This window comes from Gymnoscopelus microlampas (assembly GCF_963454915.1).
Source record: "Gymnoscopelus microlampas genome assembly, chromosome: 21".
Classification (NCBI taxonomy): domain Eukaryota; kingdom Metazoa; phylum Chordata; class Actinopteri; order Myctophiformes; family Myctophidae; genus Gymnoscopelus; species Gymnoscopelus microlampas.
In genome coordinates, this window is record NC_139958.1 from 2201062 (window position 1) to 2215890 (window position 14829).

The 14829-nt window shown below is 43.8% G+C and overlaps 1 protein-coding gene across 1 annotated transcript in view; it reads right to left on the reverse strand.

The window, feature by feature from the left end:
- Positions 1-728: 728 nt before the first annotated feature.
- LOC311037327 (tetratricopeptide repeat protein 28-like) overlaps positions 729-14829 on the reverse strand; it is a 114780-nt gene continuing 100679 nt past the window's right edge. The window contains exons 34-37 of the mRNA XM_084046454.1: positions 9881-10001; positions 8714-8821; positions 5919-6546; positions 729-2167 (exon numbers count right to left, since the gene is read on the reverse strand). Of these exons, the coding sequence (XP_083902580.1) occupies positions 787-2167; positions 5919-6546; positions 8714-8821; positions 9881-10001 (2238 nt within the window). The 3' untranslated portion in view covers positions 729-786. The remainder of the gene's footprint in view (positions 2168-5918; positions 6547-8713; positions 8822-9880; positions 10002-14829) is intronic.

Below are 14829 nucleotides of genomic sequence, written 5' to 3' on the forward strand. Positions count from 1 at the left end.
GGCCACGACCCCCCAAAATAATCATATTTGAACTGCGGACCCCCCCAAAATAATCATATTTGAACTGGAGACCCCCCCAAAATAATCATATTTGAACTGCGGACCCCCCCAAAATAATCATATTTGAACTGCGGACCCCCCCAAAATAATCATATTTGAACTGAGGACCCCCCCAAAATAATCATATTTGAACTGCGGACCCCCCCCCCCCCAAAATAACCATATTTGAACTGCGGACCCCCCCAAAATAATCATATTTGAACTGCGGACCCCCCCCCCCCCAAAATAACCATATTTGAACTGCGGACCCCCCCAAAATAATCATAGTTGAACTGAGGACCCCCCACCACCCTGACAAGCACTTGGAATTGTAGGAGTTGAGGCGTTTACATTTAGTTTGACTCGGTTCCACAGATAAATATTGTGAAAATAGCTGATCTACAAGCTCACAACGCCTCGCCTTGCGAGGCGTTGTGAGCTTGTAGATCAGCTATTTTCACAATTTTTGCCACTTAGTATTTTCGCTAGACCAGTTTAGTTTTTATAGTATAGTTTGTGGATTACTTTTTATGCAGTAATGGTCTTTTTTCATTTCATTTATTTTCTTTATTTTAGGTATTAATAAAAGACAATTTAAGGACCCCCCCCCCCAAAAATCATGTGGGAACCCTCCCTGAGGACCCCCGACCCCACAGGTTGAGAACCACTGACACAAACAGAACAGGGACACACGGTGGTTCCCATAGCAACAACAGGGCAACACGTTCATCATGTCTTTGAAAACCATCAGCATTTAGAAGAGGGGAAAAACTTCCCAGACGAGAGGAACTTGTAACCGTTCCCCGAGGGAAGTCTGACGGGATGAGGCTGATCCCCAGAACCAGAGCCCTGGCTCCCCTTACAGTTCGTGCCAGCCTTAGGAGGAGGAGGAGGGGGGGGCGGCGGAGGCGATTTTTTCGGCTCCGATTTCCTGCGGCCGTTAGTTTGGCTCTGATCAGATGAGCTCCGGTCCCGGCGCGGCGCTCCCTCCTGACTCTTCCTGGCGCCGGTCGACGACTCCGGTCTGGGCGAGAGATGCAGCAGGCCCAGGACGTCCTTCCGAACCGCGCTCATCTTCCTGTTGTCGCCCCGGAGGATGCCCCTGGCCGAGTCGGGCAGCGCCTCGTGTTTCTGGGTGGCGTTCGCCCAAAACGTCTTCAGGTTGTGAATGGCCTGGACCTTGGTGGTGCTGCTGCCAGGAGGAGGAGCGCCGCTCTGCTTCTGTTGGAGCCGGAGGGGGGGTTCTTCTGCCGTGGCGTGGTGGTGGTGGTCGTGGTCCACGGGGCTGGTGCAGGCCGAGGTGGAGGAGTCGGTGCTGGAGGAGAAGAAGGAGAGGGCGGGGGAAGGGGCGCTGCCGGAGGGCGAGGGGACATCGGAGACGCTGGAGACGGAGAGGTTACTGGAGCAGCGTGAAGGAGAGCCGCGCGGCGCGTAGGCAGCGGGAGAGGAGAACGTCAGGCCAGGGGGCTGGGCGTTGGAGCGCAGAGAAGAGCTCCTCTCTTTGAGGGAGGGAGAGGAGGGAGAGGAGGGAGAGGAGGACACGGAGAGAGCCGGGCTGCTGTGGCCAGAGGAAGAAGAACCCATCTTCTGCAAGGAGGAGGAACGGCAGGGCGGTTTGGGCAGAGTCGGGGGAGGCGCCGAGAGAGAGGCAGAGAGCGGCGAAAGATGAGCGGCTCTTAGACTCGGCCCTCCGCTGGGCCTGCTGAAAGCACTGCTTTTAGACGGACGGAAGCCCAGCCCTCCTCCTGTGGGGTTCAGAGGAGAGGAGGAGGTGGTGGTGGGGGTGGGGGTGGTGGGGGTGGTGTTGGGGAGGAGGGGTTGTGGTTGTTTAACGACGCTCTCGCCTCCTTGCCTCTCGGCTGCGGCCTCGGTCGATGTGTTCTCCATGGCTCCTCCTCCTCCGGTGGCGGTGGCTCTCTGCAGGCTCTCTACGGCCTGCATGTGGCTCTGTGTCTCGGCCAGGATCCTCTGGGCCAGCTCCTGGGCGTCCAGCTTCCCGGCGGCGGTGGCAGCGGAGGAGGAGGACGTCTCCTCCTGAGACTTAACCGTGCTGTCCGTCTCCGTGCTGGACTGCTCCGACTCTGAGCTGCTGGCCTTCCCTTCCCCCGCCCTCTGACAGGACGACGAGCTGCAATGAAATGAAACACAAAAATGAACATTTTAAACCACGTATTTGTGCTTTAAAGGAGGCACACCATGAATTAATTTTTTTTTTTTTATATTTAATATAATATGGTGTATGTCCCTCAAACCATTTTCAAAAGGTTTGAGCCTAAATCAACACTCAGATATACTCATCCCAAGTCAATTCTCTCAGGCTTATAAAGCACTTTCAGCTGCAATACCAAAACGTCCTGTTGGGCAGAGGGGTGCTACTGAGCAATTCTGTCTGTCAAAATACATGGGCAGAAAGTTTCGTGATGTAAGCAAACTGTGCCATTTCTGAGATGGCCTGTTCAGACACGCCCATTCTGAAAATCTCTGAAATGAGAATGAATGACTGGATGTTAAAACAAAATATTTTTTGGGGTACAAGAGACACTGGGGAGCCCAAAAAATACCAAAAAATAAATAAAAAATGAAATTCATGGTGTGACTCCTTTAAGTCAGTGGTTCTCAAACTTCTTCATGTCAAGGACCCCCAAATTGACACTTATTAGCCCACGGACCCCCATTTGAGAAGATATGCCAGGGACCCCCCAATAAGAGAAGATTTTTACGGCTCTAGCAGTGATTCTCAACCATTTTCATTTCAAGGACCCCCAGTTTGACGTGCATTAGGCTACGGACCCCCATTTAATGGCATTTCTATCACTTGGACCGCAATTTATATTGTAAAATCTATGTCAATGAAACTCTGAGAGTGTACTAATGGAACCAAATGGACCCGTTAGGGTCCATTTGGTTCCATTTGTACACTCTCAGAGTTACAGACCCATAAGGGTCCATTTGGTCATTTAGCTGGGGACCCCCTGGAACTTCCTCAAGGACCCCTGGGGGTCCCCGGACCCCACTTTGAGAACCAATGCTTTAAGCCCCAGGGCAGAGAGTTAAAGCGCTGTAGCCGTGGAGTCTGTACTGTGACTGTACATTTTATCAACTTTTACCCATTAAAGGACGACTTCACCGATTTTCAACCTATCTTCATATAATTGGTCCTCACTAATACTCATGATGAAATGGTAAAAAAAAATCTACTCGGTCTGTGTCTCAGAGGAGGGCTGTTGACAGTTCAGAGTCCCGTCTACCAGTGACATCATCAATGGGGAATCCAAGCCAATAGAAACTGCAGGCTTTCTATTCCTGGAAAGTTGCAATGCAATAAAAGAAGCCATTGTTCTCGTGTTAATACAAATCTAAATAAAAAATGTGAAATCTTGTTGGAAAAAAAAATCATGCCTAACGATGATGTCACAAGTTCCAACTCATTCTCCCTGCAGAAGGTAGAGGTGGAGGTGGTCTATGAGATGCTGTCAAAGATCAATTGCGCTAAGGCCACAGGCCTGGATGGAATAGCTCCTCTCTTTTTAAGGGATGCTGCAATTCAGATAGCGCCCAGTATCACGCACATCTTCAACCTTTCAATTGAACAGGGTGTCTTCCCCCATGACCTAAAAAAGGCCAAAATACTCCCCCTGTACAAAAAAGGAGCCAAAAATGACCCCGGTAACTATCGACCGGTGTCAGTTTTGGGTTCAGTGTCAAAAATATTTGAGAGGGTAATCAATGACCAGTTAAACGAGTATTTGAATAGGAACAATCTAATGTACAAACTCCAATCAGGCTTTAGAAAGTCATACTCAACTGACACTTGCTTACTATTCTTAACGGAACAAATTAGGAAAGAGGTCGATAGTGGGAAGCTGTGTGGAATGGTACTACTGGACTTACGGAGAGCATTCGACACAGTGAACCACATTAGACTTCTCAACAAGCTTGAGGCCCTGGGGGCAGACAGGGCAGCATGCAAATGGTTCCAATCCTACCTAACGGACCGCGAACAGAGGGTAGAGGTAAATGGTGTTGTGTCTGATTCAAGCTTCATGAAATGTGGTGTTCCTCAGGGAAGCATTCTAGGTCCAGCACTGTTTTTGGTATACGTGAATGATATGACAGACGCCTGTAACTGTGATTTGTTCTTGTATGCCGATGATTCGGCTCTGCTGATGTCCCATAAGGATCAATCCACACTAGAGAGTTCCCTGAGCGAGGAATTGACTAATGTTAATTCCTGGCTTATAGATAACAAGTTATCTTTACACACAGGGAAGTCAGAATCGATTCTATTTGGTTCTAAAATCAAATTAGGAAAGAGCCCTGATTTCAAGGTCAAATTAAATTCTGACTTCATTGAAGCAAAAACATCAGTGAAATACCTGGGTTGTATCTTGGAGGGTAACCTAGATGGTCAAAATATGGCCAGCAAGGTACTGAGCAAAGTCTCCGGTCTGACTAAATTTCTGGCAAGAACAGCAAGGTACTTGCTGTTCTTGCCAGGTAGATAGGGAGACAAAACAGGTGGTAGCCAACTCTCTAATTATGTGCCATTTTGATTTTGCCTGTACATCTTGGTTCGAGGGCTTATTGAAATCCCTCAAAACAAAACTACAGTCAGCTCAGAATAGACTGATCAGGGTCATTCTAGGGTTAGGACCCAGATCCCATATAGGTAGTAACCAGTTTAGAGAACTCAACTGGCTCCCAGTAGAGTCCAGGGTAATCATGGCCAGATTGACCATGGTTCATAAGATAATATATGGCGAGGTCCCCATACTTTTAAAGACATGTTTTACTCAGAGAAGTGAAGTACACCATTTTTTCACCAGAGCCAGTGTAGCAGACGTGAGCCTTCCGGCTTTTAAAAGTAAAGTAGGCAGGGAATCATTTACTTACATAGGAGCCACACAGTGGAAAGACCTCGAAAACAGTGTCAAACTGACAACAAATCTGAGGACTTTTAAATACAAAACTAAAGCATGTCTATTAGAAAAGGTTCCCCTATAGAGGGTCTTTAGACTAGGAAAATAAGGTAGCACTTGTTTGTGTACAGTGAATGTTACTTGTGTTCTTGTATTGTTTGTATGTATGTACTGTGAATGTAACTTGTGTTTTGTATTGTTGTGTAATGTGTACTGTGTCTGTACTGTGTATGTCACTTGTGTCTATGTAGTGTTACGTTAGTTACATGTGTTGTATTGTAAAGTATTTTAACGTACTGATTGTTAATTGTAAGAGGACCTCAACGGAAATAAGTCTCAGGACTTTCTTGTGTTATCCTCGAACTGCGGTGACCATGTGGTTTTTGGCTTTTCAAATAAATCAAATCAAATAAAAAAAAATCACTGGTAGATGGGTTTCTGGACTGTCCACAGCCCTCCTATGAGACACATAGCGCAGAACTTGTTGCTGCGCTATGAACTTGAATCTGTACCTCAAACTATGAACTTGTATTTGTATATTTGTAACTCAAATCTTTGCTTCTGGGAGATTTAATGTCCTAACAGTTTGCTATAATATCAGTGGTTCTCAAAACTTTTCCATGTCAAGGACCACCCACAATGATTTGTATTTTGTCGGGGACCCCCATCGCAAAATATGTTGTTCCAGGGACTCCCAGAAGCAAAGATTTGAGTAAAAAAAAAATTGCTTTAAAAAAAAATATATATATATATATGTAAAGATTTGCAAACATTTCACGATTTTGCAAAAATAGCAGATCTACAAGCTCGTAGCGCGGCACTCGGTGCCGCGCTACGAGCTTGTAGATCTGCTATTTTTGAATAGCCCACAGAAATCTAAAAATGTCAGATTGTTCCCCCGTCTAAATGGGTTTAGATCTCCATCAGAAAGAGCATTCAGACGACGCTGATCAAACCTACATGGCAGGCTTGGACGTGGGGCTGGTGGCGACCGTGAGGTGCGGCGCTGGAGACTTAACCGGAGACGTGGGGGGGGTGCCGCCACCTCCTCCTCTCCCTCCTCCTCCCCTCCGCTGGAGTCTGTGCCCCGCCCCCCCGGGCAGCGGCAGCGTGTCACACCCCTTCCCTGGCAACGCCCCTCCTCCTCCTCCTCCTCCTGCTAACGGCTCGCTGCTGATGATGGAGAAGCCCTCGTAATCGCCGTCCTCCCCTCCTCCTCCTCCTCCTCCCCCGTGATTGGTCAGTCGACCCCTCGACAGGCCGCCGGCGTGATGATGTCGCTGCTGCCTCTCCGTCTCTATGATGTCACTTCCTGCCGGCTCCGGGCGGGACAGGAAGCTGAGCGAGGAGGCGAGGGAGCTCAGGCTGTAGACGGAGACGGCGTCGGCGGAGAGGTTGTCCGCCGGGCAGATTTGGGGGGGCACGAGGGATCGATGCTGCTGGGCCGCCGCCGGGTACCCGCCGCCCCCGCCGCCTTGGGACCAGGGCACGGAGTGAGGCTGATGCAGGGGGACGGACTGGGACGAGGACAGGGACTCCAGGGACGAGGAGCTGTCCATGCTGAGACGCTTAGGAAGCTCTGTGGAGTCTGGTGGGAGGAAGAAGGGGAATAAGGTGAATAAGGTGAATACGTTATCAGTTAGACTATTAGACCCTAGCAACCACCGCTTTACCCTAGCAACCACCAGTTTCACCCTAGCAACTGCATATTAGACCATATAAACTGCATATTAGACCATAGCAACCCCCTATTAGACCCTAGCAACCGCTTATTAGGCCCTAGCAACCACCTGTTTTACCCTAGCAACCACCTATTAGACCCTAGCAACCGCCTATTAGACCCTAGCTATCACTGTTTTACCCTAAAAAAATACATTTTACACTATTCAACACTGACAACACTTTAAAAACTTTTAACACTAATACTTTCACACCTTTCAAACTTTTCACACCTTTCAAACCTTTAGAACCTTTCAAACCTTTAGAACCTTTAGAACTTTTAGAACCTTTCAAACCTTTAGAACCTTTCAAACCTTTAGAACTTTTAGAACCTTTCAAACCTTTAGAACTTTTAGAACCTTTCAAACCTTTCAAACCTTTAGAACTTTTAGAACCTTTCAAACCTTTAGAACTTTTAGAACCTTTCAAACCTTTCAAACCTTTCAAACCTTTAGAACTTTTAGAACCTTTCAAACCTTTCAAACCTTTCAAACCCTTCAAACCCTTCAAACCTTTCAAACCTTTCAAACCTTTCAAACCTATAACACTACTAACACTATCAATACTCAATACCAGCAACATTCTTAGCGATCTCTTCAGGAACAGTACTTTCTAGTTACATTTAGTCACTCGCTTCCACAGATAAATATTGTGAAAATACAAGAAAACTTCAAGCTCACAACGCCTCGCACTGCAAGGCATTGTGAGCTTGTAGATCGGCTATTTTCACAATGTGTGCCTCTTTCTGGCGTAATATTTGACAATTTGGCCGATGTTTGACCATTATTTTTAATAGTATAGTTTGTTGATTACTTTTGTTGCAGTAATGGTCTTATTTTCATTTTAGAGGTATCAAAAAGGTCTTAAAAGTCCTTAAAGGGTAAGACCACTTTGGTAGAGGTTTGGGTTGTGTAGTTACCTTGCCATGATGTAACTCCAAAAGTGGGCAAGAAATCAAAAATAATTGCTCCATTTATTAGAAATTGATAATTCAAAATATGCGCCTCATTGACTTGCATTGTACGGTAAAACAGCTCTCAAAGTCACTCTTTTAGCACGTAAATGAACCCAAACAAAGTTGATTCAGGCAATATAGAGCATCACCAAACCCAGTACTGTTTTTTTTTTTTATAAAAATGTCAACTTCCTGTTGATTTTACTATTTGAAGATCTAGATCCGGATCCGCCGATCCAGTCCGGGTTTTCTACTTATTAAAAATGGCAAAATCAACAGGAAGTTGACATTTTTATTTTAAAAAAAAACAGTACTGGGTTTGGTGATGTTCTATATTGTCTGAATCAACTTTGTTTGCGTTCGTTTTTGTGCTAAAAGAGTGACTTTGAGAGCTGTTTTACCGTACAATGTAAGTCAATGAAGAGCATATTTTGAATTATCAATTTCTAATCAATGGAGCAATTATTTTTCATTTCTTGCCCACCTTTGGAGTTACATCATGGCAAGGTAACTACACAACCCAAACCTCTACCAAAGTGGTCTTGCCCTTTAAATTGTCACTTTATAAAAGTGCAGATACCCTGTATACACTTACACTGTACGTAGGTTTGTTTACTGTTGAGTGAGAAAACAATGTTGCACATTAACCCATTAAGACCTGAGTTCCCGATTCTACAAAATGTCAGTTTTTTGGAGCAACCTATGTTGCTGTCAGTGGTTCTCAAACTCTTTCATGTCAAGGACCCCCAAAATTATATGTATTTGGCCACGGACCCCCATCTCAAAATATATTGTTCCAGGGACCCCCGTTGGCTATTTTTTTGAATAGCCAACGTGTAAAATAATGCTTTTTAGCTCAAATCCAAAAATGACACAGATGCGCTTCAGGTCTTAAAGGGGGTTAAGCAAGTCATCTGGGGACCCCACCAAAAATCATTTGGGGACCCCACCCCCTTGAGAACCCACAGTTTGAGATCCATTGCGTTAGATGAAATATAAGGACATTTGCAGTCCAGTAAAATGTGGCAAAAATATCAGAGCCTGAATTTAATGTTGGAACCAGAACCAACGCGTTTCTTACCAAAGAGAGCCAGCAGAGACTGCAGGGCAAAGGTCATGGTCCTCCTGCTAGCCTGCTTCCCCGTCTTCAGCACCACCTCCTCCTGGCCCACCTCACAGAGGTCAAACCCTACGAGACACAGGGTTAAAGGGACATTTCACCGATTTTGCATCAAACCCCCTTTTTTAGCAGCTGCCAAGCTGCTCTAGAAACAGGTTAACATGTATCCATTGTACGCTATGTCATGCTTCTATAGCAGGGGTGGGCAACTTTGATGATGGGGAGGACCACTATATTTCCACGCTCACTACAGTGGGCCACATTGCATATTGTCGGGCAGACACCTTATCTCCGTATTTGAACTTTTTTTGTCCGCCATTCTTTGTCACAGAAAAGTAGCAAAAATAGCCGATCTACAAGCTCAAAACGCGTCGCTTGTAGATCGGCTATTTTTGAATTGGAATCCTGATATATTCTTTGCTATTTTTGAAATGGAATCCTGAAAAGTTACATTTTTATTTAATTTCAAATGCATTTAGTTATACTTATGTTAACTTTATGAAGTTAAATACAAACAAATTGGACATTAAAAATACAATAGAATTTTTAAGCTACTAATATAGACTGAAGTAAGTAAAGCGGGTCATGTTTGCATGTTTGGAATTGTAACAGCTGAAATCAATAATATATCAATATTCTGATATTAACCTCCGGGTAAAAGTCCGGGATTAAAAATTTACTCGAGTAAAAGTACAAAAGTATTGGTATCAAAGTTTACTTAAAGTACCAAAAGTAAAAGTACTAAAATGTTTGAAAATCGCCGATCTACAAGCTCACAACGTGTCGCATCGCGACACGTTGTGAGCTTGTAGATCTGCTATTTTCAAATAGCCTAGGTATAAAATAGGTCTAAAGTGATTAATGTGTGTTCTATAATGTAATCATTTATATCTGCAAAGTAACTAAAGTTTTCAAATAATTGTAGTGGAGTAAAAGTACAATATTTGCCTACGAGATTGTAGTGGAGTAGAAGTAAAAGTACAGACAATTGGAAATACTCCGGTAAAGTAAAAGTGCAGCAATTGAGTAAATGTACTTAGTTACTTTACACAGCAGTCAATGCTTTATCTTCAATGAAACATAAAGTAAATAAAAGCTGAAGGTGTTTGGTGTTCCGCTGAGACGTACCGAGGGCCGCCAGGAACTCATGACAGCCAGGCAGTCTCCACAGCTGCACGCTGATGGACACCTGGATGGGAGCCAATGAGAAGTCTTGCTCCTTGTCACCTGACTGCAACACCTGGTGAAGCTTTAAGGGAGGAGGCGACGGCCGGGGTCGAGGGTCAACATGGAGAGATGAGGAGGAAAGGACAAGGACACAAACATCACCATAACACATGAGCAGTGGTGGAAAAAGTACTCAAATTCTCTACTTAAGTAAAAGGACCAATACTGCAATATAAAAAAATACTCTGTTACAAGTAAAAGTCCAGAATTCAAAATGTACTTGAGTAAAAGTACAAAAGTATTGGCATCAAGACGTACTTAAAGTACCAAAAGTAAAAGTACTAAATATTTTCAAAAAGCCTAGGTATAAAATAGGGCTAAATTAGTTCATGTATGTTTTATAATATCATATATTAAATATGAAAAGTAACCAGTAACTAAAGTTTTCAAATAATTGTAGTGGAGTAAAAGTACAATATTTGCCTCTGAGATGTAGTGGAGTAGAAGTAAAATTATACTGAAAATGGGAAATACTCCAGTAAAGTAAAAATTCCTCAAAATTATGGAATGCGCCCCCCCCCCCCCATGTCAAAACGGCCCCCACCATTGAGACTTTTAAATCTCGGCTTAAGACACATCTTTATACCTTGGCTTTTTAACCCCGCTTGAGAGTTTCTGTGGTCTATGTCTTATTGTTCTTTGTGTGTCCTTGCTGGTGTTTTTTGTGTTTTAGCATATTTTAACAGTGTACTTTGCATGATTTTCTGTACAGCACTTTGTAAACTTTGGTTGTGAAACGTGCTATATAAATAAAGTGGATTGGATTGAAAATTGTACTTAAGTACAGTACTTGAGTAAATGTACTTAGTTACTTTCCACCACTGCACATGAGCCAAATTCCAATACCGAAAGTCTCGGCCACTCGCTCACTCCCACTCGGTCACTCCGACTTCGAACCGGAAGAAGTCGGAGTCCAATTGTTCATGTGCTTCTTGGAGGAGGCGAGTGGAGTCGAGTGGAGTAGGAGGCGAGGAGGCTCTCCGCTTCCGCATTGAGCGAGTGTACATGAAGTGTGTACGCTCGACCGCTCTCCACAGCTCCTCCGCGGCAGACTTCCGCATCACGTGTACACGTTTTTTTGTGTGTTTTTTTTCCCCTTCTCCCGTGACGTATACATGGTCCTCCTCTACATGGGGCCACACACACACAAGGCTTGAAACCCGGAACCGTGTCTAAAACACCGGCCCGAATTCTGAACTCCCAAAAAGAGGACACTTTACGCTATTGAACTATAAAGCCGTACTCATTCAATTCTGAACCGATTCTTAACATTTAAAATTCTCTATTAGCTGTGAAGGGTCTTCTTTCATGTGTATCAGTCATGATTTATTTCCCCATCAAACAATATCAAGCAAAAAACCCAGACAGACCCCCAAAAGAGGACATGTCCGGGTAAAAGAGGACATCAAAGAGGACATCATTCATGCAGGCCACCCTGCATGAATGATGTAATACAGAGTCAAACATACTATGTAATATACGGTGGCTGTTATACGCAGCAGTGCCGTGCGGGACTGCTGCGGGGGGGCGGGGGTCTGGGGACTGTACGAGCAAAAAGAGAGACGGGTCAGGATTTAATTCATAAATGTAAGTTTGCTCATCCTGGCGCTTCGTTCACTGTTTCAGGAATAAATGGCTTTGCACAACAATGTTAACTATATAAAGATGAAAACTCACTTTTGTGCTCCAGGGTTTATTCAAACATAACAGCTCATGATACGACGTTTCGACCCTTTCGGTCTTTTTCAAGTATTTCTTACTTGAAAAAGACCGAAAGGGTCGAAACGTCGTATCATGAGCTGTTATGTTTGAATAAACCCTGGAGCACAAAAGTGAGTTGCGAGCCTCATCTCTTTCTTTCATTGTTACTGTTTCTACAGTTAAAGCTCAGCACCAAAAGTACGGAGGATGTGCGTTATTTGTTTTTTCTGAACTATATAAAGATAACAATGTGGCCATCCATCCACATTGATGAATTGTCTATTCTTATATTCTGTATTATTCTATACCTGCATATTATTCTATGCATAGTATATTTTCATCCACGGCTCTGCTGCTCCGGTCCAACTGTGTGAGACGTCATAAGTGATCGCGGAATTTGCAGTCACTTAGGCGCGAGTGGAGGAAGCGAGGAGAGTGGGCGAGTGACTGAGCTTTGAGGAATGGAATTCAGCTGTAGAGTCAGCATATGTTTGGTTAATTGGTGTAATACAATAATTCCCCAATAATAATTGGGGAATACCACTCATTTTCAACACTGAACCATGTCATAATATACCTTAGAGCTGTTGTGTGGTAATAACAACCCCCCCCTTCTATGTTGCCTAGAACTGGAGAATTGATAGTTGGGGTCATGTGATCAGTGACATATGGAAGGTGTACTCTTTGCTACGCCCTCTAGGCTGCCTCATTCACTAGAAGGTGAATCTCACTTCCAGATGAAACAGTGAGACTTGAATATAAAGTTAATACTTATTAGAGCATTTTCAGCCAATTGATTTATATGATCTACAAGTACAATGTGTTGTGAAATGTGATATATAACCATATGACATTATAAACTACTACAAGTCACACTGCAGTAGTCAACACACTAACACAAAATCAACACTACCTTGTACCTGACCCAAGTCAGCTATTTCAGTATAAAAACGTACCATTCCCAGCATGCATTTAACTGCCTTCATGGGGTGGATACAAGAGATTATTCAAGTGTTTTAGCTGCACAAATTACTACTTTCTACTACTGAAACTACTAAATTGATACAAATTAGGCCGCAGACCCCCATTTGCATAGATCGTGTGCATGCCAGGGACCACCATAAGAGAAGACCTGTGTAGTTATTGAGGAGATAACAGTGGAAAAAGTGAAATCTGAAAAAGTCATTCTCTCATTGGGTTAACTTCTTACACCCAGTGAAATAACAGGGAAATTAAACTGTTCCTCGTTGGTGCTGATCTAGTGTAATGGCGCAGGAATCCAAAATGATTTATTATAGTAAAAGTGTGACCAATGACATGTACTGGCTCAGATTAAATGCATTCTGTCTCTTAGCCGGACTGGAGGAAGGCCAAATGTGAGACCAGGGAAAAAAAAACATTCCAGGTCACAATTAAATTTTTGCCACGGACATACAAAATGAGTGGACAATAATATTACCAGAAACACATAAAGAGCTAGCCCTGAATGACCATATAACAGGTCTGTAACTCTGAGAGTGTACAAATGGAACCAAATTGGACCCTTACGGGTCTGTAACTCTGAGAGTGTACAAATGGAACCAAATGGACCCTTACGGGTCCATTTGGTTCCATTTGTACACTCTCAGAGTTAAGGGGGTCCTTGCAAATAAAACATTTGAGAACCACTAGTAGTCCTAATGTGTCCTAATGTGTCATAAATAGTGTCATAGTAGTGTCAAACATATTCTGAAGAAAACCCAGAGACTTGACACTCAGTAATTGGGTCTTTATGATGAAAATAAGAACATTATAATGGTGTGTAAATCAAAAGAATTGCCACGGACAAGACCAAGTCTTTGCCACGGACACATTTGTCTGTGTACAGACATATTGATGACCCCTGACACCGACGTCATTTCCTCTATCCTGCAATTCCGTCCGGCAGATTGGTGGCACAGGGTGGCAGACAGACTCACACCGGAAGTTCAGTGTTCAGCCTATGACAGGAGGCTGGACAGCTTACGAACAAACACTATTTCTGAACCATTGAGACCTTTCATAAAATACCCGGCTCGGGAAAATAAAAGACGACATATCACACATTGTTTTCTGCTGTGTTGCATTTTCGATGTGAACACTGTATCATTTTATAGAGGTATCTAAAGAGATGTGAACACTGTATCATTTTATAGAGGTATCTAAAGAGATGTGAACACTGTATCATTTTATAGAGGTATCTAAAGAGATGTGAACACTGTATCATTTTATAGAGGTATCTAAAGAGATGTGGACACTGTATCATTTTATAGAGGTATCTAAAGAGATGTGAACACTGTATCATTTTATAGAGGTATCTAAAGAGATGTGTACACTGTATCATTTTATAGAGGTATCTAAAGAGATGTGAACACTGTATCATTTTATAGAGGTATCTAAAGAGATGTGAACACTGTATCATTTTATAGAGGTATCTAAAGAGATGTGAACACTGTATCATTTTATAGAGGTATCTAAAGAGCACAAAGTATGTTTCTGAACGGGCAAAGTATCGCGAGAACGTCCCCCATTTCCTGTCTGGCGACGAAATCTCGCGATACCTCCGAGACAGAAACGATACCTGCCTGTTTAGACGCCTCAATACAAGATAGCATGTTATGTAGACCAGTGGTTCTCAAACTTTTTTGTGCCAAGGACCCCCAAATAGACACTTATTAGACCGCGTGGACCCCCATTTGAAAAGATAAGCCAGGGACCCCCATAAGAGAAGATTTTTACGGCTCTCTAGCAGTGATTCTCAACCATTTTAATTTCAAGGACCCCCAGTTTAACATGCATTAGGCCACAGACCCCCATTTAATGGCATTTATACCTCTGGGACTCCAATTCATATTGTAAAATCAATGTTAATTTAACTCTGAGAGTGTACAAATGGAACCAAATGGACCCGTTAGGGTCCATTTGGTTCCATTTGTACACTCTCAGAGTACAGACCCAAGGGTCCATTTGGTCCCTGTATAGCTGGGGACCCCCTGGAACCCCCTCAAGTACCCCTGGGGGTCCCCGGACCCCACTTTGAGAACCAATGATGTAGACAGATTCCAGGTCATTGTTGACCTGCCATTCTATAGTGTGCATAGTTTCAATGTAGGCTGATGATAGGTTCTTGG